The 21,828-nt window shown below is 43.4% G+C and overlaps 2 protein-coding genes across 16 annotated transcripts in view; one reads left to right on the top strand and one right to left on the bottom strand.

Moving 5' to 3' along the window:
- The window catches only part of nf1a (neurofibromin 1a), a 69,656-nt gene that overhangs the window by 31,945 nt on the left and 15,883 nt on the right, over positions 1-21,828 (bottom strand). For 9 of the 15 annotated variants that reach the window (XR_005948552.1, XM_041241323.1, XM_041241324.1 and 6 more), the window contains 21 exons: positions 21,367-21,446; positions 20,492-20,615; positions 19,852-20,098; positions 19,360-19,433; positions 18,588-18,671; positions 17,397-17,837; positions 17,035-17,174; positions 16,802-16,924; positions 16,565-16,648; positions 16,296-16,412; positions 15,751-15,932; positions 15,185-15,396; positions 14,711-14,872; positions 14,091-14,194; positions 13,626-13,761; positions 12,358-12,420; positions 10,439-10,597; positions 10,227-10,324; positions 9,865-10,011; positions 8,377-8,523; positions 7,750-7,860 (listed from right to left, as the gene is read on the bottom strand). Coding sequence is in view for 14 of the 15 variants with exons in the window: in XM_041241323.1 (XP_041097257.1) it covers positions 7,750-7,860; positions 8,377-8,523; positions 9,865-10,011; positions 10,227-10,324; positions 10,439-10,597; positions 12,358-12,420; positions 13,626-13,761; positions 14,091-14,194; positions 14,711-14,872; positions 15,185-15,396; positions 15,751-15,932; positions 16,296-16,412; positions 16,565-16,648; positions 16,802-16,924; positions 17,035-17,174; positions 17,397-17,837; positions 18,588-18,671; positions 19,360-19,433; positions 19,852-20,098; positions 20,492-20,615; positions 21,367-21,446 (3,035 nt within the window). In the remaining variant the exon portion in view is untranslated. Of the gene's footprint in view, positions 1-7,749; positions 7,861-8,376; positions 8,524-9,864; positions 10,012-10,226; positions 10,325-10,438; positions 10,598-11,011; positions 11,942-12,357; positions 12,421-13,625; positions 13,762-14,090; positions 14,195-14,710; positions 14,873-15,184; positions 15,397-15,750; positions 15,933-16,295; positions 16,413-16,564; positions 16,649-16,801; positions 16,925-17,034; positions 17,175-17,396; positions 17,838-18,587; positions 18,672-19,359; positions 19,434-19,851; positions 20,099-20,491; positions 20,616-21,366; positions 21,447-21,828 lie in introns of those variants that run through there. The other 6 variants (XM_041241327.1, XM_041241336.1, XM_041241334.1 and 3 more) reach the window with 3 other exon arrangements.
- On the top strand, positions 671-6,514 carry omgb (oligodendrocyte myelin glycoprotein b). The gene is made up of 3 exons (XM_041241338.1): positions 671-1,517; positions 2,239-5,330; positions 6,152-6,514. The coding sequence occupies exons 1-2, from the start codon at positions 1,504-1,506 to the stop codon at positions 3,443-3,445; spliced, it is 1,221 nt and encodes a 406-aa protein (XP_041097272.1). The 5' UTR covers positions 671-1,503; the 3' UTR covers positions 3,446-5,330; positions 6,152-6,514.

The raw sequence follows: 21,828 nt of genomic DNA, 5'->3' as shown, positions 1-21,828 counted from the left end.
CTTGAAAGAAGTCTCCCAGATGCAAAACCAGTCCAAAAGGGGCCATTTTCATCCTTACTTGTATTTGTTGACAATTGTTTTATTTGGTGTACTTGTTTTTGTAAAGCACAGCAGCCTATGATTAATGACAATACCAGTTTCAAAGCAGAGGGCAGCAACAACCAAACTTCACGAGCCCCCAGGGCCCGATCCCAGTAACCCTCATCTGAGGGAACTCGTTTTAACAATAATTCATGTGTTAAACAGAATGCTTTAAAATCGCAAAATAAACAGTATGTTCCTATGGGACTCCTCTTCCAGCCCGGTTCAAGGTTAACCAAATTGAGAGGTACATGAAGCGTTCCAGGAAGTTTAGATTGTGAAGGGACAGGGGAACGACTCAGCAGGGACAGGGCTGACCTGATTCACATTGCATTCCACTTCACACTGCTGCTGGAAACGTCATGCATTACTGCATGTAGGACAGCTCAGAGCAAGGTTTCAAAAGGCAAGTGCCATAAAAATCTAGACCAGGTGAAAGTAAAAATCAGCTTTGATCACGAGGAAAGAGGTGGCGTAGTTGCAGGTGGTGAAGTAACTCACCAGAAAGAGAAACACCAAATTGCTCGGCGGCTTGTGTCTGATTCAGGTTTTTTTATTTTTTCAGGAGTTTCCAACTTTTTGTAGCAAGAGAAACATCGGCGTGTTTCACCGTTTTGTTTACATGCCATTTCAGAGCGATGAGGTGCACTCGTGGAAATCAGAGCAGAGGCTACTGTGCCCCAATGCCACAGCAGTGAATTCCCTTTACCCTGCTCTAAATTAAGCAACACTTTAGAGGAGGTAGCATCCCAACTAAGGGTAGGATGCAAACTATTCTAACGACCGAAGACAGAAAAGGGACACTGAGAAGCACGAAGGTCACGAATAAGTTACGAAAAAAGCTTTAAGAAGGCAATTTTCTGCAAGAATTGCTGTTACCCCAAAGCAATGCATAAAAAAAGAGCATTTACTTTGTTTCTTTATGAACAGATTAAAAAAGGAAATAAATAAATGTAACAGATGCATTGTAATTTTCACCAGATCAATAAGAAAGCCCCCACACACACAGCACTGATGAAATGGACTCAGATAATGATACGGCGGGAGGGCGTGTGTTTTGTCGAGTGCAATCCTGATTTGATAAAAGGCTGGAGTCAGCAGCAGCATTGCCGGATCTCACTGCTGCAGTGATCCCGCTCCTCACACAAGCATTGGAAATGCAGATGAGGAGTCTGCAGCAGCAACAGCAGAAGCAGCCTCCCCGTTAACACACACACAGACACACCGCCATGCGGCTGGAAAAGCACACAGACACAGCCAGGAACACCAACTCCTAATGCTAACAAGCAGGAGAGAAGGGAAAAACGACAGAGGATTCAAGACGGAGAATTCTTAACAGATTGAGAAGAGGATAATACACCAGCCCTGCTGCTGCTGCTGCAGAGAGAGAGAGAGAGTGACAGAGAGGAGGATTGTGAACTGATGGAGAAGCGAAGGTAAGCGATTAACCACAGGAAAACACACACCAGGAAATAGAAACAAACGCACGGCCTTGCCTGCTGCTCTGCAGATTTCCACTCACCTATTTTTTTTTTTTTTTATGCAGCTCTGCCACATTTCAGAACTGTTCTTTCTCTAGAAGTTTGCAGTGTTACAGTTTCAGTTCAACGCTACAGTACTTTATGCTGGTCGCCTTTTTAAAACTAGAAGCAGCAGGCCGCTCTGCAGAAACACAGATTTGAAAACATTAACAAACATGCACCACTAGAAGAAGCAGAATGAGACCAGTCTAACATCAAATATATGAACACAAATAGAGAACTGAAGTGATTCTGAACAGGCTCATATAAGAAGCACAGCCACTGCAGCACAAGCAGACATAAGACCTGGAATAACTTCAAGTTACAGTCCAGCCAGGATAGAGAATAAACACCTTGTCTGGAAGAAAAGAGCTGCCAGCTGGATCTTATAATAGTAATCCATCAACTATTTGCATTTAATTTGGGGACATGCTGCAAGATCAAACAGTAGAGGCATTTAAGAAAATGTTCCACTTCATGCATATATATATATATATATATATATATATATATATATATATATATATATATATATATATATATATATATATATATATATAATGTTTGAATGTTTAAACTGATGTTGCATGCTTTGAAAACTGGTTAACTAGTTCACTTTTCTCTTCTTGTTTTACAGTGCAATGCTGAGGTTCCCTGTGCTGGAGCTCGCCTGCTTGCTGGTCCTGCTGCTCATGGGGGAGGTCCTGTCAATCTGCCCCCGGACCTGCTTGTGCACCAGGAGCCACCGGGAAGTGGACTGCTCTGGGAGGAACCTGAGTGAACTCCCCGACGGGCTCCAACACAACATCCACACCCTCAACCTCTCCTACAACAGCCTGGTGGAGCTGCACTACCTGCTGAGCCGCTTCGCACACCTGCGCACCCTGGACATCTCCTACAACCTGCTCACAGACTTCCCAGCCAGCCTGCCCAGAGCCCTGTGGGAGATCTACGCCTCGGGCAACGGCATGAGGCTCCTGGACAAGAACGACACGGCTTATCACTGGAACCTCAAAACCCTGGACCTGTCTGGGAATGAGCTGGAGAGGGTGGTGTTCATCAACAACACCCTGCCCAACCTGAGATCGCTCAACCTGAGCAGCAACAAGTTCTGGACGGTGCCCACCAACATGCCGGCCAAACTGCAAACCGTGGATTTATCCAACAACTACCTGGTGCAAATCCTTCCGGCTACGCTGGACAGGCTGCCAGACCTCGCCTATTTCTACCTGCATAACAACAGGTTCAGCTCCGTGAGCGATCGGGCTTTCAGCAAACTGACCGGCCTGAAGCTGATCACTCTGAATGACAATCCCTGGGTGTGCGAGGAGGAGCAGAACATCTCGTACCTGCTGAGCTGGGTGAAGCAGACTCCCGCCCGCGTCGTCGGCTGCCCGTGCTTTACCAGGCACGTGTGCGGCCGAGCACAGGGAGACAAGCCGCAGCCCCGGCTGACCACAAACGGAGGCTGGCACTTCGCTTCGTACACGCAGTCCAGCGCGACCGGCAGCAGCGGCAGGGTTTACGGGAGGCCAATGCCAGCTGTAACAGAGAGTTACGCTTCCAACTCTGCCGCGGTGCTACTGAAGCCACCGTCCAACAGGACCTCCTCGCACGGCTCAGCCGTCCACCCTCCGGTATTTAAAAGCCGCTTCCCCTTGACTTCCTCTTCCGTTACAACACCAGATCTACCAAGGAGCACAACTCCCAGTTCCACCACAAGCGCTACCAGGAAAACGGCAAGCGTTATCCGAAGCACAAGCACAAGCTCCACCGCCAACGCCCTCAGAGCTGTCGCTGTGAACCTTTTACTTCCAACGCTGGCGATGATGACAGTCACCTGAAAACAATCCCTTTTAAAACAACACACAACAGAAAAGAAAACATTTTGTTACGTTTCCAACGTTTTTAAGTACTGACTGTATTCTCGTGTACTCTAGTGAATGTATACTCGTAAACCAGAACAAAATGCTTAGAGTGCTCTCCTGCCTTCTGCAATATACAGTACCACCATTGTATGGCTATATTGGGCACACATTTAAAAACGTGCATTCAAGCTATTTTCTCTCTCTGTACTTTGCTTGTTCCTTAATGGATACTGTATTTTATGACTTCCTAATGTTAAAGGAATGAAGAAGTATGCTTGCGATGTTTTTGGTTTGCAGGCTTCATCAACATGTACATTGAGCATTTTTTAATTTTAGCATTCTAAACAATTTGAATTTGTTTACTACTGGTTGAAAATACAAGAAGTTGAAAAATGAAGTGGATTTTTTTTTTTTTTTTTTTTAACTTCCCTGCAAAGACATTAATAAAGAAATGACAGCTCATGTTTAAAGCAGCGTTAAAAGGTTTGAAATCTGTCTGCATGCATCATCAACATAGCCGTGCTCTCCTCTGAAATGCTGACTCCCAGATAATTTAAAAAATTTCATTCCACAAAAACATCTTGAGATTCTTCTTCAAACACAATTCCTTACAAAACAGGATTAATTATAATAAGTCATTATGACTCCGGATTTAATTAAAAAAACATTAACCTAAAAAAATGTTAAACAAAACTTTTTTTTTTTTTTTTTTTTTTTTTATAGCACTGATGTTCCGTGACCAAAGTTAGAAATGCAGATGGCATTTGCCACAATATTAGCTGCAGTAGCTGTTATACAAGCCTCCAGCAGAGGGCGCAAAGCTTCACTGCAGCATGCTTTCAAAAGCAGCACCTTTCTGTCCAATAATGAACACGTTTTAAAGCAAAGTATCTTCTTGTTTAAAGACTCTGATGGGTTTCAAAAGGCTACGCAGACAATCGGCTGTCTTTCGGCAGAAAGGCACTCTGAAAATGTTTTTTAAAAACACACACAAAAATACTGAAGCAGCCTCCGAGTGTAATCTGGAAAATCGTTTGTTCAACTTCGCTGCTACTATTTATTAGCAAACCACAGCGATTAAAAGTACATTTTAAACCAATACGATATAAAATTTTGTTTGCAAACAAACACTATGGTAAATCTACTGTACCATATACTACCTTACAATATATTCTTAAACAGTGTTTTTCAATCCATTCCAGTCCATGATCTGCACCCAACCATGTCTTCAACAAATGAATGGAGCTGTGCTTCAACCACGTCTGCTTGTTTAACCAGGTAATTGAGGACCAGGTTGGAACAAAATCCTGGATTGGAATGGATTGAAAGAGCCGCAAGTGAGGAACTCTAAAATCGAGGAATACCCCAGACACCAAAAACAAAGATTACAAGACTGAGTTACTGCACCGTCCACATTCGAGGGCCTGAGTGCGATCACAAGTTTCTCACAACACAACTCTGGCCTGTTCTTCTGAAGCACAGACAAAAGCACTAACTTATCTCCTCATGTACTCTCAGCTTTACAAGTACACAGCTTCTTGGAACAAGCACACAGTGTCCAAACAGCGCTGCATTGTATTCATGTGTCTTTGCCTGCTGCCATTTGGAAAACGAGATTTCCAACCAATAAATAACAATTTTCCAAGACAGCTCTCATATATTAGCCTACTAGCGCTGGGCGCACCCTGCTCCACACACGCCTAGCTTAGTCAAATCCGTGGTTTCAGGTATCCCAGAAAAACACGTCAGCTGTGAGGTCACCAGCTCGGACAGCAATAAAGAAGAGAACTTCTGCATTGGCCCCAGCACTTCCTACCAGACACCTCTACAGGTAGCACAATTCAACACCCACCTGCACCAGGTATGTGCCCTGCTTTTACACAGAGATCGCTGTTCTATCAATGTTATAAGATAGGCATTAGAACTCACAAACTCAGATTTGTTTTCTTTGCATTATGTATTATTATTATTATTATTATCACTACTACTACAAAAAAGTCAGGTGTTTTACTCCTTTCTAAAACAGGAGTTAATTAAAAACTGGGGTCAAGTCTTTGAAAGTAAGGCTTCAAGTGTAGAATCGGGTCCATTTTGATTTTTGTTATTAATTTGAGGAAATGTTATGCATTTAATAAAAACTTGATTAGGTGAGTTTCTTCCAGTGTTAAAGATGTCGTGTGTCTGAATGGTTTTTGGTAGCACTCCACTCTAATAAAAAGCATCTGGGTAATTCTTTAAGATGAAACTCGATTCAATCTGAATGCAGGCTGCTTTTCGTTAACCACACATTAAAAACCAGGCGCTCAAAATATCCAGACTTAGTCGCAGGGATTTTAAACTGTTTGTCTATTACAGTAACACACAACACATTTTACATTTAAAAAAAAAAAAAAAAAAAAAAAAAAATTAAAAGCACCAAAAGAAAACCTCGTCTCACATGTCCCCCAAAAATACTAAACCCTAATAAGACCAAATTAGTGTTTTACACTTGCTGCAGTCCATGCAAGCAGTTTCAATAGTAGCTTAACACACACACACACACACATATATTATATATATATATACACACACAAAACTAAATCTGCTTCACAATCTGTGCCCTGCACTTCTGTGGCGCAGAACTGCTGCAATATTAAATTAATGAACAGTCTTCAAAATCATTTTAATGTTTGTTCCAAACAGATACAGAATATGGAAAGAATCTGGATTTTCGTGGCATTATTTGGCTGCCTTATTATGGATTTCTCAGCCAACGCAGCAACCAGCAGCAACATCACCAGCAACACCAGCTGCACCAGCTGCACCAGCAGCACCAGCAGCAGCAGCTCAGCGGCTCTGGCCAGCAATCCCATACTTCTGCTCAGTGCTGTTACAAGCCTCCCCGTGCTGCTGATGAAGAACGCTCTACTCAATTAACAGCAGCGCTTGAGACGCAAAGACATTCACTGGAACTCCTGTTAAAACGCTTTAGAAGCTCTCTGCAACTGGAGTTTTTCTTTTTCTTTTTATCGCTCATATTAAAATGTATAAGCTGATGATACAGAGCATGTTATATGGGGTCTTTTAGGGATATATCTATATATGATAAATCAAAATGCTTACGTTTAGTGTCAACAAGTGAGAGCTAAAACAGCTAATTGCTAATTTACTCAAATAAAAACAATGAAATATAAATTCATGGACAGTTATTTTTGTATGGTTCTGTTATACATGAACATCACATTTATTCATCTTTCCACACACTGCTGTTTGAGATGCAGTGAATCCATGCTGTGTTTTACACACTGCTAGTTAAGGCAAGTCTGGTAAATCCAATCAGGTTTTATGCGAGGAAGAAAAGATTTGTTAAAGTAATGTTCCAAAAGTAATGAACAATCAGGATTAAAATCATTTTATTAATACAGAAAATGTCATTAATTAAAAAAAAAATCAAAAAATGGATTGCAGATTCATCGTGCAACAAGCTTCTTTAAAATAAAACTTGAACGCAAAGACTTGGATTCTCTTTTTTAGTACTGCAGCTGTTCGAGAACATATCCTCAGCCTCTAGTAGATGCAGTTTCAGAGCACGCTGTCTCCAGCGTGTGTCTCATTGCTAGCAGGCTTCTGTGTGCATGCTGTGCAGAGCCAGCCGCTTCGGACAGTAAGTACCAGGCACTGTTCTGATGACGACTCAAATCTGTCTGAATCTGCACTCGTAACAAAAAGAGCTGTGTGCTGTGCAGCTCATGAAGAGAATGCACCATGCAGGGAAGAACAAAAACACCACCGTTCACAAAACACTTGTTATACCAGAAAAGAATTCCCTAGCCTATGTGACTCGCTGTAGCCAAGCTCCAGTCACACACCTCAGCAAGGCTAATGCCCAACACAAAACCAGCACACGTGCATTCCTTAGCAGGACCAGGAACAGATCCTTCACACTTTACCACTTGGGCGTGGAGTCCACATCACCCAGTGATACAAGTATGTGTTAGATCTCATTTAATCATTGACGAACACTGAAAAAGACTTTACATTTAAGTCTGCAAATTGAATTTTTAAAGGGTCGTTGTATTTCTTAACCCGGAAGCCAGCAAAAGCAAGACAGTGCCACTCATGACAGGAATAAAATCTGTTCCGATTTCAGCTACCTGGCATTTCGGCTGCATTTGTGTTCTTTCACATTTAAAGGGTTACAAATATCTTTACTTTTTGCTGCACCCCACGAACAGGTAAATGAAAGACGAGATGTACAAACACAGAACAGCTATACGCAGAGGAATAAGAAACGGGCATACCTCCGAGCGATGTAATAAAATACTGGATTGCCAGATTTGGAGGTCCCGGCTTGATAGAAAATGTTGAGTGTTTTCAGAGCCTTGAACTCGTCTTTTTCATGCACTTGGTGCCTATTAAAAAAAAAAAAACAACACATATATTAAACAAGAACATCCGAAGCAAACCTGGAGGCCATTCGGCCCATCAGTGCTCGCCTGGTTAATAGCAGCTGATTGATCTCAAAACGTTTTGGCGTCGACTCAAAGGATCTCAGTGATTGAGCATCAATAGCACGGCTAGGCAGTGCAGACAATTCCTTCACCACTCTGTCTTAAGAACCGTCTCCTATCCTCTGTCCTAAGGCTTCATTTTCAACTGTGTCCTCTGGTCCTGGTTTCTGTGCTGCGCTTAGTATTGGCTAACCCTTTAAAAGATACAAGGGACATATGTGTCCCACAAATAAAAATGATGCTATTTTTGCAAAGAGGTGCACGAAACAGGCTTTAAACTGACAGGCTGGATCTGGTCATGTTGTAGAGGAGATTGTGGTTTATAAAGGTGCATGTAAAAACCCCAGACTGCAGGAACGTTGAAATCAGGAAGGACTGTGTTTTGGTCAGAGGGAACGCAGTGTGCAGCGGTGTTACCTCGTCATGAACTCCTCGAATTTGGAGCTGGTGAGGTTGAGGCTGGACCAGTGCGTGTCGGCCACGGGCTTGTGCTCTGGGGGGCCCAGGTATGCCAGCAGAGTCGCCATCTTGTCAAAGGGCCTCCTTCCCACAGCCTTGTGATCCCTATGAACAGCAGCAGCACACTGGTGAGCCAATGCAGTGCCCCTTAGAAAAGTGTACTAGAGAAAAAGCATGTGAAGCATAGGCAAGCACTGTACAATCCAGAGAGCGATGGTAAAGCATAGGCAAGCATTGTAAAACCCAGAGAGGTATGATAAAGCATAGGAAAGCATTGTAAAACCCAGAGAGGTATAGTAAAGCATAGGTAAGCATTGTAAAACCCAGACAGGGATGGTAAAGAATAGGCAAGCACTGTACAACCCACAGAGGGATGATAAAAAAAATAATCTTTCAACCCCGCAGATGTATTGTGGTAAGCATTTGCAAGAGAAATAATACAGCAGCACAGCTTTAACTAATGCCATACAAACACAAAGGAGGTCTGGAAACTGTCAACTCTACTCATTTTCTTGTATTCAAATGCAAACTGCGTGTTTTCATTCTAGCTATGTGCATGCTTTGTTTCACACGTTGTCTGAATAGTTTGGATTTGTATAAATTCCAGATAATGCTCCAATTTTATTACCTCTCAAAACAAAATGCAAAATCTGGTACTGGTGCATGGCATGAAAAGTTACCCTGGTCACCCAGTGACGAGCAACGCTTCAGGAAAGTGCCGTTTCCATGTGTCTTAAAAGGTTTGCCTCGTTTCAATGAATGGTTGGGACTCTAATAACTTGTAGGCAGACATATCTGATTCATTTGAAATTGGTATTTGTCATTGTAAGAAGTTACAGGGATTAGACTCCTATTGCACAGCAGTTTTGCCCATTCCACATTTTAATACAAGCTTGATTAGCCACAGTGTGTACAGGCAACAAGCTCAGGTATGTCTTCTTAAACACAGTAAAACCAGGAATGGATCAAACTGCTATGCAATGGGACTCTTGTTTCTCTGGTAAGGGAATGAAACTCGCACAGTTGAATATTGTCGTAGCAAACCCCTTGCCTCAAAACATCCAAGGTGCACATATTTTTGCAGCAAGAAATTAGCGTCAGGGGTTTTCAGCAGTAAATGTAAAAGGGATCAGGTGGATCCAATACAAATACTGTCCGTTTACACGACCGTGCTGTGCAAGGAGCGGCTGCACTGACGAGTCAGTATATTTTCACACCTGGGTCAGCACCCTGTAAACTGGCCTTCTTAACACTTAATCTAAAAAGTGGCTGTTAAAATAGCACAGGGGGCCCTAGCACTCTACTGGGGCACTGGTTAAGAGGGGACAGCCTTAAAATCTGTGCGCTGCAAACAATTCTTCCAAACACAAAGACGAGAGCCTGTGAATCAGCTGCGCATGCCCTCTGCAGGCAGTGTTTCCTGCAGGTGTTAAAGCACACCCCTACCTGTTACTGGAGAGATACTGCCCAATCTTCTCCTGATTGTTCCACAGCAGCCGATGCAGAGCCAGCACGTTGCCATCGCTGATGAAGGACAGGCTGTGATTGACAGCGTCGCTGGCAGGGCAGTCGGACGCGATGTCCAGAAAGAATCTGAGGGGTGCAGGAGGGAGTCAGGGGCTCAGGGGGGAGCAAAAACTACAGTGGCCTGTGTTAAGTTAGCAGGACATTTTCTAATACCATGAATGACACAATTTGATGTTAGATTTGCTAGTACAGCAAAGAAGGATTGTCACTGAAATTCACAGCAGGGGCAGGAATCACATCAGCTGTTACTTGTTGGGGTTAGAAAGTCACCAAACACAAACCTTCTTGCTGCATCAAAATTGCTTTTGACAAAGTCATTGAACGGCCTCATGTGCTCTTCTTTTGTAAACAACACGTGGTTGGCAATACTTTGAAGTATCTGAAAAAGACAAATACAACACGACTGGAGTAAAACTGTTAAAAAAAAAAAAAAAAAAAAAAAAAAACCCACACACATTAAAAAAAAAAAGGTAAAGTGCTGCTATTGCGGTACCTTGGACATTAGCTTCAGCCCACGTTCGATCCTGGGTGGGGGCTTCTTGTCCAGGATCCCTGCTTCGTAGGGGGAGACGATGGCAGGGTTGATGAACCTTAAGAACATGGCACTCCCGACAGCGCCCATGCTGTTCTGGGGGAAGCGCTGGCTGACCACCTGCAGGAAACAAAGAACAAAACAGGACAAGCAGAGGGTAAGCAGAGGAGAGCACATGGAGGGGCACAGATCAAAACAGAGGCATGAAGGACCCAGGCCACTGCAACCTCCTCTAGCAGCCTGCAGAGCAAATGAAGAATGAGAGAGAGAGAGACAGAGAGAGAGGAGAGTGAGCGAGAGAGAAAGGAAGGAAAGAAAGAGGCACACCGGCAGGGTACGCCTTCACCTCCACACCATGCCAGTGATCAGGAAGAGAAGACAGCAACTGACGAGCAACGCTACATCACCGTGACTTACAAACGCTGCATTGGAAAAGAAGACGAATAGCAGAAGGGAACATGATCCGGACTGCAGGGTGGCTTGGAGGGGGTATTGCATCCAAATTCATCATTGAAACATTTTTAAAAAATCACCTCAACTTGAATGTACTGCAGCGTACTGTCTGAAGAGCGCACAAACTAGAGTCACCATTCACTCGCCTTGCTTTGTGCAGACTGGGGTTCTGCATCGAAACATCAGGAAACTTGTGCATTGTGATAAAGGGAGAATACACAGTAAAGATAATGAGCTGGATGTTAAAGATCTTCAGCTTCAAATTAAAGCCACTCCTATACTTTCTATATAATAAACAACATCATGTCCAATAAGGAAGGGCCTAGGGTTCTGACTGCGGCTTATTACAAAGAAAGACTCCTTCAGGACAAGGTTACTGTGCTCCGCAAGCTGCCCACGTTCTGTACATTCAGACTGGAATAATAACTTGAAGCTACTGCACTGAGTAGAGCTCGCAATGATGTTTCAATGAGTGGCAGAGCGGCACCAGACAGAACTTTGTGCTCTCCTCAAAACCAAACAGCGGTAATCAAAGAGCCCTGCTGCAGTGTCACTGACTCACTGGCTTCTTTCAGGACAGAAAGGCAGGGGGAAAAAACAAATAAAAAAATCAAGGCGATTCCCAACTAAGGTTTGAAACAAAGAAGTGTAAAGCAGGGACATACAGTACAGGAGTCAGACAAACAATCAGAAACACCTGCAATACGTAACACAGGCTAGTGCGGTGGGACTCCTTCACCACATGCATTCTTGTGCATTTTTGGAGCTGCACCGTTCCAAAAACTGCCACTTCCTCACACATGCAAATGTATAATAATAACACCCGTTTCTTTAAATCTCCCCTTGCACTTCAAGATTTCTGAGGTCCTAAAAGCTAGAGTTTGTGTATCAGAGTTAATCGCAATAACAGTCTTGTATCCCCTCCCTGGAGCTCCAGTTGACAGTAGTATGGCAGGTAAGGCAGTCTATTTTGTTTGTCCAACCCCTGTAACTCGTACAGTATTTTGAAACCTTGCGGGGAAAGAAAAAAAAAAAAAAACCCTGTTAACTGAACCAACAGCTCATGTTTTAAAAACACAAAATCAGATCACATTAAAAAAACAAAAACGAGGACCAAATACCAAGCAGCACAAGTTTGAGAAACCCCTTCAATTAAAACCCCTGAAAAAATTACTGGAAAGAAGTGTTTTTTTTTTTTTTAAATAGAAAATGCCACTGGTTTAAAAATATTTAGCGTTAATTGAAATGAAAGCTACATTGTGCCAGAATTAGTAGAATGATTTCAGAGGTGAATATCGAATACAGGCTGAAGTGGTGAAGATGCTTTGGAGAAATAAAAAAAAAAAAAAAAAAAAAGCAAAAAATAAAAAAAGGCTTTTGCTTCGGGAAAAAAGAATAATTGCCAATAAAAAGTTCACCGAACTTACTGATTTTTTGTTTTCCTTTTTTTCTTTAACAGTAGCTTTATTCAGTAGAGAGTGGCAAGTTGCCTATAGAACAGAGATGAGTACACACAAGTCACAGCACCAGCTACACACAGGGAATACAAACCAACGCTGACTTGCACAACAAACAGAAAACACTAGACAATAATGTGAACACAAACACAATGAAGCACTTTTTAAACACATTAAAAAAAATAAAAAAAAAACATTATAACTGTTACATTTTAATTTTGGAGACTTGGGAGAAGATTTATAAAAAGCAATGCTGATGTCTTTTGAAGGAACCCACAGCGCATCTCGAGTTTCAATTGCTCAGCACTGCACACTGTTACACCAGTAAGGCAGAGAGAGGAGTGACTGTAGGAAACGCATTCACTGGAGCAAATAATGAGCCACTGCACTACTCTGGCTAACAATGGGTATTCAAAAAAATAAAATCTATCAAAAAACATATTATATATATATATATACACACACACACACACACACACACACACGCACACACTTCTTAATCCAGGACAGTAAAGTGCAAGTAGATATTACTACAATGTTATTAAATTAGGTATCATGTGTACAATGCTGAAACGAAAAACGGTATCCATCTATCAATATAAAACTGATTTTTTATTCATGGTGATTAACAGATTAATTAAACAGGGTTATACAATTAAATAAAAATCAGACAACTAAACAACTGTACAAACTTGCTTGGGCAAGTTTCCCTGTAGTTTTATTTAAGAGTGCAATAATTTATTTCTTTGTTTGTTTTTTTCTGGTCTGCACAATAAAGGCTGTGACTGAAACAGTAAAAAAAAAAAAATCAAATACAAATCTAGTAGAACCCCCTTTATCCAAAGCGGATGCACGACCCTGCAGTGTTTATTAGCAGAGTCAGGCATGCAGAGCCTCCTTTCAACCACACAGTCACACACTCCGCACGGGGATGAAAGCAGTGGGAAGAACTCTGAGCGATCCGTGAACGCACACCACTCCCACAGGCCGAAGCAGCTGAGATAAAAGGGATTCCACTGCAAAACTGCCATGACGCTGCCATGAGTTCAGGGCTCGCAATGTGCACTAACGCTGCTTCTTATTGGTTTCGTAGCATGAACAGCTTTATGTGGTGCAAACTTTGCAAAGAAGTGAACGGTCAATGCCATGAAACTGGCAGCAAATGACTTTGGCACTATTGTGTGACCTTCAGTTGCCCTTCTGCCTGGTTGCACTTCATAGCGAGCTCTTGGGCATACCTGGTACAAGCAGTGGCACACGCTGCGCAGCTGGGGAGGGAAGTCGCAGGAGGAGCTGAGGATTGCGTGGAAGAATTGCTCCGTCATCTGCAGCAAGTCGCGCTGGTTCTCCTCCAGACTCTCCGTGGGTTCAAGCCTGAAGAACGAGAGGAGAGAAGACAGACACACACACACATACCTGCCGTTATTAAGATTCCCTACGCAACACACGCTTCCGATCATGCATGCTCATTTATCAGGCTTAACAAGTGATTTATAGCAGCAAAACAAACAGCATGGACAAGTCTCTGGTACAATCGAAATACAACAAAATCTAGGTGTTCGAACATGCAACAAATTTTACTGACTGCAAAACAGTTTCCCTTTTTTTATTTCTTTGCTACTGTTTCTGTATTTGTGTATTCAGTGCTAGTATACTGAACATGAAGGAGTACAAAGGGATTTGTTTGGTTCTGAAAATACAACCTGGTGGGGTCGACCTCGAAGCTGACATGCTGCCACTCCAGGGTGGTGATCACTGCTCTTAGCAAAGGCTCCAGCAGCTTCTGCAGGTAGGTAGCACCATAAACCTGGAGACAAGAGTCACAGCGAGCCTCGTCACTGTGCAGGGCCGAGGAGCGCGCTTTCCAAACCAGTGCAGAGGAGCACACAAGCAACAGCTCACTTCAATTCCCTATTCAGAGAACTCTGCTTCTTCCGAATTGCAAATGTAAAACAGCAACACCTGTTCCTTTAAATGTCTTTAAAGTCACAATTACACATAATGACATCAGAGCTCTTTAAAGCTAATTTTTTAAAATCACTGTTGATCTAATAAACAGTATGAACACTGCAAATATTTTCTCTGTTCAGAAACTCCATTAACAACACACATTTAAAGGTAGGACATACATACATGCATGACGCTGTTTAACTTAATTTCCCCACCACATCACATCGCTAGCAGAGAGGGATAAACCATGCAGCATGACTTTAGGCAGATCATTTAGTTTATGTCACATTCACCTTCAGTCTCACAATACAATGCAACATTCAGAAAGGCTATTTCAGTAACAGTCCCGCCTCCTGATGACACCTTTCCTTACCTTAAAACAAAAGGTCATTATTTTACTTGCTAGGCTGTTTCCTCTGAACAGCGTCTGCATAGAGTCTGCCAGCTCCACCTCTTTGGAAAACATGTTCCACAGCAGCTGATACAGGAGGTGCCGGGAATCGAACAGAGTCACCAGCACCCGGGCCAGCTCATCCTGATTGGGAACAAGAACAGCAGCACACAGCAATATTTACTGTGGGAGTCGTTTCACCTGTAATGGAACTACTGAAACTTTCACCTCTGCAGAAATGAACTTGTCTAGCGGCACATTCTTTCTCCCCTCCCCTCCCTTCAATATATACACTCAATTCTACGCAGTGCAGTTCTGCTCCTTTTACTGTCCTATTTTAAAGCTGCTTAAAGATGGTGAACATAGACTACAGCCTCAGATCACATTGCGAGTGAGCGTGCATGCGTATGTACGTGTGTGTATATCTGGATCTGTGTATGTACGAGGGCCACCTACCCACTGTGAACAAGGCACCACATTGGCCAAAGCCATGGCAATGGGCAGCTCCCCCTGGTCTCCCATCATGGTGACCAGCTCGACCAGCCTCTCGAAGCGGTCAGCCAGCACCGTCTCTGCCAGCGTGTCGAACTCCGTGCCCTGCTGCAGGATCTTGGTCAGCACCTCCATGAAGGTGGCTCGAGTCTGCAGGTCTTTATGATAGCCCAACCCTGTCAAAGAACGCAGTCCTGGTAAGCAGCCTGGTAACCTCTACAGGGTCCAATCTTGGTTTAATAAGGCACACCTGAGCTTGTTGCCTATACACTGGGGCTAATGAAGCTTGTAGTAAAACCTGGAATGGGTGAAACTGCTATGCAACAGTCTTATTTCCATCCCTGCTCTATAGTGGCAAAGAGGCTCAATGCATAGAAAATAGTAATTTATAAAACTACTGTTAGGCCCTACAAAAAAATCCATAAAAATCGGCTTAATTCAGCACGGTTTCGCTGCTACTGCTAGTTAGGAAACAGTGCTGGCATGACTGCTGCGGTTCTGTGCTGCAGTGGCGGTCTCCCCACGCTCACCTATGGAGTGCATCAGGCCGCTGTCCACGTTGGCGTTGAGGAGGTTGGACATGGCCAGGACAGTGCAGTGCCGCAGCGAGGCCAGCCTCCGGGACATCCCGCGCTTCCGCCCCCCTGTCTGCTGCCCATCATCCTCCACCTCGCTGCAGTCATTCAGCAGGTTCATGAACAGAGTGAAGTATCTGAGAGAGGCACAGAGCCCATCAGCAACACTCAAGAGCAGGGGTGCAACGACACACTAACCTCCCCGTACGACATGCAGGTCACAATACGCATCGCGAGACATGCGAGTGGCCTGACTGGAGACTGGCAGGATGCACAATAAGAGCAAATGAGCATTTCTTGATGGGACCGTTTTGTTAAAAGACAAAAATGAAATGGGACAGGGGGAGTAAGTAGCCGTACCAAACTATAAAACACACTTATTCTTCACTCAAGAAGCAGCGAGCTCTGGCTGTGCTCGTTTCATTGTGTTACCACGATACACACTTTCGTTACGCCATGTAAAGAAAGTGCATCGATACACAATGAATCACTGCTCTTACTTCAGGAAGAGCTGCGACTTGGCCTCCATCAGTTCCACACCGTCTCCCTCTTCTGGCTGGAGGGGTAATCCTGCGAGCAGTGACACGACCGCCTCCATGCTGGCCTGATCCAGGTCTCTGTGAGCGAAAGAGGAAACACACACACACACACACACACACACACGGGTGTTTTATTAAAATACTTCACCACAAAAACAGACAGTGGGGCTATTAAATGTACAACACCACTGGGGCAGTTTATCACGGGAGAGCAGTCTTGTCTTGCGTACCTTGTCAAACACTTCACGTCGTCATCCGCCGCCTGGTTGGAAATTCCCATAACCCAATCAGTTAGGTACTCCACCATTTTGTTCCTAAAAGCGACACACTGTTTAAAAGCAAAGCAATATCGCTCGACCTCCCTCCACAAACAAGCCTGTGTTCAAACGACATCCCCGAGACTCCCCGTCTGAAATCACGTCTGAAAGCCGCCCCTCCTCGGACAGCCCTTGAAACGAAGCGCTTACCTAAATTTCATCTCCTGACAAAACGACAGGTCGTCCCGTCTTTCCATCATCACTTCAACCAGTTGGCACAGCCTGGTTTTGATCTGGATTGCGTGCACCATGTTTCCCAAAATGCGGACATACCTGAGAGCAGAGACATGCGTTACACTTTCAGCAGAGGGAGGTCCTTACATCAGGGGTTCCCAAACTGTGGCCCCTATGCAGTGAGAGACAGCGTTTGCCATTAAACTCGCCTGACTAAGTTGAGCATCATGGTCTCGATGCTGGCCTGGCCCAAGTGCTCAGAGCTCCCTTCAGTGTGGTTATCCAGCAGGTTCTTCATTATAGCAATCGTCTGCTCCACAAACTGCGTATTAGTGTCATTGATTGGAACCTGAAGAGAAAACAGGGGAGTGGGGGCATGTTTATTTTTTGCAAAAGAAAAGTGCATTGATATCTTATTTAGAAACTGGAACGTGAGAAACCGCATTGCAAAACTACAGGGTTTAACACTGGGCCCCCTACCGATATAATGCATCAAACAATTTCTCAAGGGCTGTAGAACAGTGGCACCCACACCCACACCCCCACACAGAGAGACAGGAGTCACACCCACCGGCCCTTGTGCGTCAAAGAAGCGGCTGATGCTGTTCTTCAGCTTGTTAAACAGCATGGGGTAGAGCGCTGGGCTCAGCTCCAGCCCCACCAGGTCTTTGATATTGGTCCTGATCTGCAGGCCCACTTTCTCCAGGTTGCACACCATGAGTGAGAGCAAGCGGTCCAGAAACTTGCTGAGGGGCGTCTCCGCGCTGCCCTCAGTGGAGACCATGGAGATCATGGAGCCTTTGCGTTCATTGACAGGGCCCATGGGAGGGCTGTAAGTGGCTGGCCCGGGGTTGCTGCGGTGCTGAAGGCACACGCCCCCGAGGGCGCACAGGAATCCCGTCATGTTGATCCATTCCTGCAAGGAGTCCGTGTCAGACAAGTCTATAGAGCCACCCCCACTTACATGTGACATTCGCCGCTTAACAATTGTCTTATGGAGACTTTCTGTAACCTAAACGTGAACATAATTTGTTTTTACTTGACCTTCATAAAGATAATAGTAACAGTTAATAACAATAATGATGATTTTTTTTTTTTTTTTTTGAAATGCAGAACACGCTACTACAGACAGTACAGGGTGTATATTAAGTCACGGGACAGATGGCACTGTTAGCTGTTATTTTTCAGGCTGGGGAGGGAGTACTGTGTGTCTGGGAGGTGCTGCTGCAGAATTGTACTTGTAGAATGAGGTGCTGCTGCCCTGTGATTTCACATACACCCGCTACACACAGAAACAAACGCACAGACGGACTGATGGATGTGCCACAGACTGGTGATTTACAGTACAAACAGCAATACAGTTTAAAATACAACTGAGGCTAGTTATTTAACACAGGAAAGATTTACTTTAATACCAATCTTGGTAAATATAAAAAAAACAAAATTTCAGTCTTCTAAATAAGCAACAAATCTCTGGAATAAGCCTGTTAAGAAGACAGGTACACAACTATTGGTTCAGGATTTTTCCTCAATAAAACACTGTACTACAACATTCATTTCAGTTTTACTGAGGGGACACATTGCCAAAAACAAAAAGTAAATGGTATTTTAAAAGTAGAAGGGCCTTCTAGTAATGTAAATACTAGTACATGTGTTATTACTAAAACTACTGGATTTAAAACTATCCATCTGGAGAACCCTTCTTTAACTGATCACAAAGCAAGACGACAAAACCAAGAAATAAACAAGGAAGTGTTCTTACCTGTCCGTCCTCAATTCTAGTTTTTGGATAGTTAAGAATTAATTTGGTGGCCTGGTCCCATTTTGCATATGTATCTTCCCAGGCCTTAAAGAGTAATAACAAACAGATTTAATAACAACCTCACGGTAAGGTTTATGAATTAAGATATACACGGAATGAACTACTTTGTTATGCTATACGGAGGAGACCAGACCTTGTCTGCCATTTATCAGTTCCAAACACTACATCACATTCTACCTGGAACGTTATTGTTCTGATACAATACATGCCACTAGTATTAACAGAGACAGCAGTGGATCAGATTCCCTGAAGCTCTGGAGAGACAGCCTCAGACGCTACACTGATGCTCTGCGATGATTCTGGAGGTACTGGGAGCTTCTCTGTGTGTGTATGTCTCTGTGCCTGGTACTTACACTCAAGCAGGTTCAAAAGCCACAGTTTATTTCCGGTATCTTACTAATTATAACAGAAATGAGTCATTCAGCTGTTACTCCATTCAAGTGCACCGGCCACTCGCTATTTTTCCAGGTTACTGTGGTTAATGGTTTCACACATGTTCTTCTTTTCCCATACACTCTTGCACAGGCTTTGGTCACGTCAATCATTCTAAACTCAAGTCAACTTAGCAGCTCTACTTACTCCAAAGTCACCTCCAGCAAATTGGTTTGAAATTAGAAAGCACGTTTTCAACCACATGATTACCGATACATTCTTACACTCGACTTCAGGACTCATTTTGCACAGTCTCATTTAAGATTGTAAATGTACAGACCTCAGTATTCCCTGCAGTGGGGTGCTCTATTCTCCTGAGCAGTGCCATGACTCTCTTCTGCAAAGCTGCCCGACCTGCAGGCAAAACAAACTGTGTGACTCCAAGCAAAGGAGACAAAATACCAGTGATCTGCAAAAGCTTGTACAGAATGACAGTTCTGGGAAGGGCGTGTGTCTGTGTGTGTGACAGAGATTATTGCATGACATCTTTTTGATGCATCCTTTATAAATTCTGTGACAAGGTCATTTTAGCCATCGAGTGCAGCGAGTACATAGGGAATATTCGATTACAGCGCTACGGACTCCTGATTGCATGCACTGCTTAATGTAAGCATGATCAGCAACACAGGGTTCCTGATGCACAGGGAATCCAAACTGATTCCAAAGGCAATGCAGAATGCACACTAGCTTATTCTGAATGATAGTCATTTCACATTCCAACAGTGGAGAACGTCATCAGCACACAGCGGATTGTCCCATTGTTACAACTTGCCTGTTGACATCACGTTGCTGACCGATGCGAACTCTATGAAGGTGTTGTAATTGGGGAGGATGCTTTGGACGGACACTTCATCCACCCCACACCTGATATCCGCCTCTTCACAGAGGTGCCTGAAACAGGACATGGCCACCAGGACGGCCTCAATGTCCGGGCTCCACAGGAAGGCGTAGAGAGACACCTCCAGCTTGGTCTGAGCCTGGCGACAGATAGGGATCCCACTGCCCAGGGTAGCGCTTTCCTGGGGAACGCAGCCGGGGAAATGCGTCAGTTCTCTAGCGCAGAGCAAACAAGAAGCATGTAGCGAAATAACTTTTTTTTTTTTTTTTTTTTTTAAAGTGACGTTTCCTGTACTGTTATTTCCGATTCTGATTCCTACCGTCATCATATGCGTCAAAAAATCGCTGCTGACATCATCAGATTCTTAGGAAGTCGTTTTTCTTTCAAATATGACTTTTCACATCCTCAAAAGAAGAATTATAGTGAAATCCCGTTTGATTTTTTTTTTTTTTACTTTTTTTTTTTTTATTTATAATTTGTTACATTACAATAACGGACGACAAGTACAAGTAAAGACTTGCAAGCCCGGGACGGAATTAAAACTCAGTGGCTAGAAAAAGAGCCACTCTCCTACCTTGTTCTTGAGCAGAAACATATTCCTGCAGATCAGAATCTCTCTCAGCCACTTCAGAATCTCTGTGCTGTTCAGCATCTGGTGACCGATTAGTTTCTTGCAGATAAAAAAGAGAACCTGGGAGCTATGGAGAGGAAGACAACAACACGTAAAACAGGGTGCTTTATACGAGGCAAAAAAAAAAGTTACAAAAACTATTTTACAATAAACAAAAAAAAATGTAAAAACTCAAATAGATTTTCCAGAACAAGGTAAATTATCTCTTGATATTTCATGACCATCGGCTGGTTTCACACTTGTCTTGGGCTAGAGTGCCTAAGATAGCATTAGTTAGTCCAGGATTAGTGCCAATCCCGGTCTCTGCAGATATTTAAATATCACAGATAATGCTGCAATGCTAAAGAGGATGTGGGGCTTTGCTGAGACAGCAGTGGGATATTTAGTCAAGGATTCAAATGTAAAGGTTTTAACAAAGCACATTCATCAAGAAACCAAAAAAATCAGACTCATACCTTACATCCCAAAATCAGACTCATACCTTACACCCCAAAATCAAACTCATACCTTACACCCCAAAATCAGATTCATACCTTACACCCCAAAATCAAACTCATACCTTACATCCCAAAATCAGACTCATACCTTACACCCCAAAATCAGATTCATACCTTACACCCCAAAATCAAACTCATACCTTACATCCCAAAATCAGATTCATACCTTACACCCCAAAATCAAACTCATGCCTTACATCCCAAAATCAGACTCATGCCTTACATCCCAAAATCAGACTCATACCTTACATCCCAAAATCAGATTCATGCCTTACACCCCAAATCAGACTCATACCTTACATCCCAAAATCAGACTCATACCTTATATCCCAAAAGGTTTCTATTGGTGCATCTGGATTCCACAGTTCAATGTTTTCTGGTTGATGCAGAACCAATAAAGCCTAAAAAAACAAGGAGAATTTAAAAAGCAGCTACTGTAGCAGATGCACTTGGGTTTGGGCTATTCTCTGCAAATCCACCTTCCAAGAAAAGATGGAAACTCCTATTGCATAGCACTTTCATCCGTTCCAGGTTTTACTACCAGTTTGATTAGCCAGTGTGTAGGTAACAAGCTCAGGTGTGTCTTATTAAACTCGTAGTGAAACCAGGAATGGCTCACACTGCTATGCAATTCCGACCCCGTAGTGCAGCGGTTTTCAAACCCGGTCCTCGGGGGACCCCCCTGTGTCTTCTTTCCAACTGAGCGCTCAATTACTTATCTAAACAATTAACTGAACTAATGCTAACTAACCCTGATCAGAGCCCTGTATATATAGCGCACTT

Source organism: Polyodon spathula, unplaced genomic scaffold (genome assembly GCF_017654505.1).
Source record: "Polyodon spathula isolate WHYD16114869_AA unplaced genomic scaffold, ASM1765450v1 scaffolds_766, whole genome shotgun sequence".
Taxonomy (NCBI): domain Eukaryota; kingdom Metazoa; phylum Chordata; class Actinopteri; order Acipenseriformes; family Polyodontidae; genus Polyodon; species Polyodon spathula.
This window is presented reverse-complemented; position numbering and strand designations above follow the sequence as displayed.